Source organism: Anomaloglossus baeobatrachus, chromosome 2 (genome assembly GCF_048569485.1).
Source record: "Anomaloglossus baeobatrachus isolate aAnoBae1 chromosome 2, aAnoBae1.hap1, whole genome shotgun sequence".
Lineage (NCBI taxonomy): Eukaryota > Metazoa > Chordata > Amphibia > Anura > Aromobatidae > Anomaloglossus > Anomaloglossus baeobatrachus.
Window position 1 is genome coordinate 89,182,689 of NC_134354.1, and position 3,132 is coordinate 89,185,820.

General features: G+C 45.4%; 1 protein-coding gene across 1 annotated transcript; it reads left to right on the forward strand.

The window, feature by feature from the left end:
* Positions 1–707: 707 nt before the first annotated feature.
* On the forward strand, positions 708–1,118 carry LOC142283381 (histone H2A-like). The gene has a single exon (XM_075333107.1). It carries the CDS (start codon positions 708–710, stop codon positions 1,116–1,118), a length of 411 nt encoding a protein of 136 aa, XP_075189222.1.
* Positions 1,119–3,132: the final 2,014 nt, after the last annotated feature.

Consider the following 3,132-nt stretch of genomic DNA (forward strand, 5'->3'; position numbering starts at 1 on the left):
ATCAGTCATTTACTAACTGACCGTTGGGCGGGAAGGACGCAGCATGCAATGTTTTATGTTGCGGCAAAAAAAACGCACCCCGCAGGATTCCGTTAGAATCCGTCAGGAGGCATAATGTAAGTCTATGGTGCAGGATTCCGTTATCCTGCGTCACGCAACGGATTCCAGTGCAGGAATCTGTCACGTTTTACTGAGCATGCCCCACAGAACGTCTGAAATCATGTAAAATCATCCCCCCCCCCCCTACAGGTTTTAAACTGAAATGATCAGCTTTTGAGAGCGATCAGCACTGTGCACTTCTAAACAGCTGACTATGGATCAAGGGCTGTACTCTTGGGCTAGTTTCACACATCTGGCTTTTCGCCGGATTCGGCGCACACCAGTGCAGTGTATACAGTAGAATGGCAGCGCAACAAGCGCCGGTCACATGCTGTCATGTGACCAGGAAGTTGCAGCACTGCAATTGTACTGTACTGGAGTGCGCCCAAACCGGCGAAAAGCCAGATGTGTGGAACTGGCCTCATACTACAGCGTAGGTAATAAAATGAGGGTGTGCCCCTGGACATAATGTCTTAAGGACTGATCTCTGCACTGGAAAATAAGTGAGGTTGGTGCATCTCTGAAATGTGGTAACTGGTTTACGAGTGTTTATTTCTTACATAGCCAACACTTTCTTTCTTCACCATAGGTCTTCTGAAAATCTGAAAATGTCTGGTCGTGGAAAGAAGGTCCAGAAATCTGCAGCTCCCAAGTCCAGATCTTCAAAGGCAGGGATCACATTCCCAGTGGGCCGTATCCACAGGTTCCTGAAGAAGGGAAACTACGCTGAGCGGATTGGAACAGGAAGCAGCATTTTCCTAGCCGCCGTCCTGGAATATTTGTGTGCTGAAGTCCTAGAGCTGGCAGGAAACGCAGCCAAACACAACAAGAAATCCAGAATCTTGCCCCGACATATCCAACTGGCCGTCAGGAATGATCAAGAGCTGGGCAAACTGTTTTCTGAGGTCACCATTGCAGATGGTGGTGTTCTGCCAAATATTCATGCCGCCCTTGTGCCCAAGAAGACTAAAGGTGCATCCTCCCAAGAACCTAAACCTGCAGAGTCTCAGGAATTCTGAACTATTAAAATGGACTTCTCTATAAAGCACTTGCTTGTAATTTTTCAACGTTTTGTATGTTCCCTGTAGTATTTTAACTGTATCTTGATTAAAAATATTTTTATATCCACTTTGTGGTAACCATGTGAATGCTGCCTTATGAATAATTAACATTAAGTGTCTAGTAGCTTCCTCTGCATCTGGGTGTGTATGCAATGACAGGTTAAGGGGTTGTGCAGTCTTAATCCATAAATCTACATACTTGTGCAACCTCACATCCTGGCCACATTAAGACTAGAGGGAGTAGGCTTGTGCAATGCAAATGTATAGAGTGAGGCTGCTGAGCTCTAGTCTGAATGTGGCCAAGAATACGCATATTGTATACTCGTGACCAACAGTTCTGGCTCTGGGAAAAGGACTCCTCACAGCATTCCATGTAAGCCTTGTTGCTCTGTACTGGACAACCACTTAAAGGTGTGTGTGTGTGTGTGTGTGTGTGTGTGTGGTCACAAGGGTTGTGCTATTGAGGTGTTGTCAATCAGTTGTGTTTGACTGGGTTCTCTACCCCCCCCCCCTTCCCCCATTCCCATATTAACTCGCATGCACCACTGCATTCTTGCACTAAATATATTCTGCCTGGGCATGAGCACAGAATTTTGCTGCATGTTCCCAAATTGCTTGTGTGCATGCTCCAGGCTGCTGACACTTCAGGAGCATGCCCGTTACTAGTGGAAGTGACATAAAAATGGCAATGTGAGATGTTGTGAGGTCTTTAACACTAGAACTACTGAGGTAGTCATTTTGACTACTTTGCACCATGTATTTCTATATAGGTGTCACGAGTCCAGTAGTTCTAGTGTTAAATCTAGGAAGTAATAAGTTCTATATCTTAAAATGAAAGCAGCTTTATTAAGGATAGATCACGCTCATCATTACTAGAGTATCTGAGTACTCTGGTGCCATTCTGCACAGTCAATAAAGTGGGGTGAATACTCTCATCACTACTAAGGATCTCTAATTTACCGCACTTGGCTGCAATTGGTGTACTAGCAGCATCTAGGAATGGATAATTGACTTGGTCCTTTTTGTTTAAACAAAACCCTCTTCACTTGTCCCAGAGCGGTGTTCAGCTGTCTCTACCCCTGGCCTTGGAATTTAAGCAGAAATATCTAACCACCCAACAGGCATACTTCCAGACTGCTTGCCCTGAAAAATGTCACCACTGAGGCTTTCTGTAGCCTGATGGCAGTGACCATTCTGTACTGTTTCCCTGCTACCACTTTCTCCTGGTATGCCGTCCCCACCTTACACAAGCACGTGTTCAAAACTTTGAGGAATCAACCAAGATGGTGAACAGCAATTACATCCTTTTCTGTGTCTACTGAAACTATTGCTGCTCACAAGGTGAAAGCTTTGCAAGCTGCCCAGGTAAAAGAGTAAAATACACAGGATGATCCTACTAAACCAAGCCTCAAATTCCCTTTTTGGTGTGGCTTGGGTGACAATGAGGGGGAGGTGGAACAATAGATGGTTGTATGTGCTATATAGGGTACTATTAACATCAGCTTCTTGTCTGGTCAGTGTGAATGGCCTGAAGAGGATGAGATGGAGTCATCCTCCTAGTGGGGACAGGAAAGTGTTGCCTGTTGGGAGTCTGACACCTGGCAGACTTTGTCCCTCTGCCTTTCCTTTGACCCTTGCAGTATAGGCATTTTGGCCAGCATCAATTACTGGTTGTTTAACCTTCTCAACCCACACTACAAGAACTTTCCATTTCTCCTTCCTGCAGCAGAGAGGGGTATTAATATGGTGCAATACCAGAAGGCCGTAGTTGAAGAATTGGTCAAATTCCCATATGACAATACTGGTGGTAGAGGTAATAGTTCCTTGGACTACCTGAGGAGAAGACAGAAGGGAGACACACCCAAAAGGTCCAACAGAGGAAGGGGAACACTATCAAAGGTCTAGGACAGTTTCATTAGTACCGACCAGGCCCTGATTTGTGGGGTACTCTGACAAGGAGGGAAAAGTTCAT

Bases quoted from the DNA above. Each gene is read 5' to 3' on its own strand.
- LOC142283381 (XM_075333107.1), top strand. From the start codon at position 708: ATGTCTGGTCGTGGAAAGAAGGTCCAGAAATCTGCAGCTCCCAAGTCC.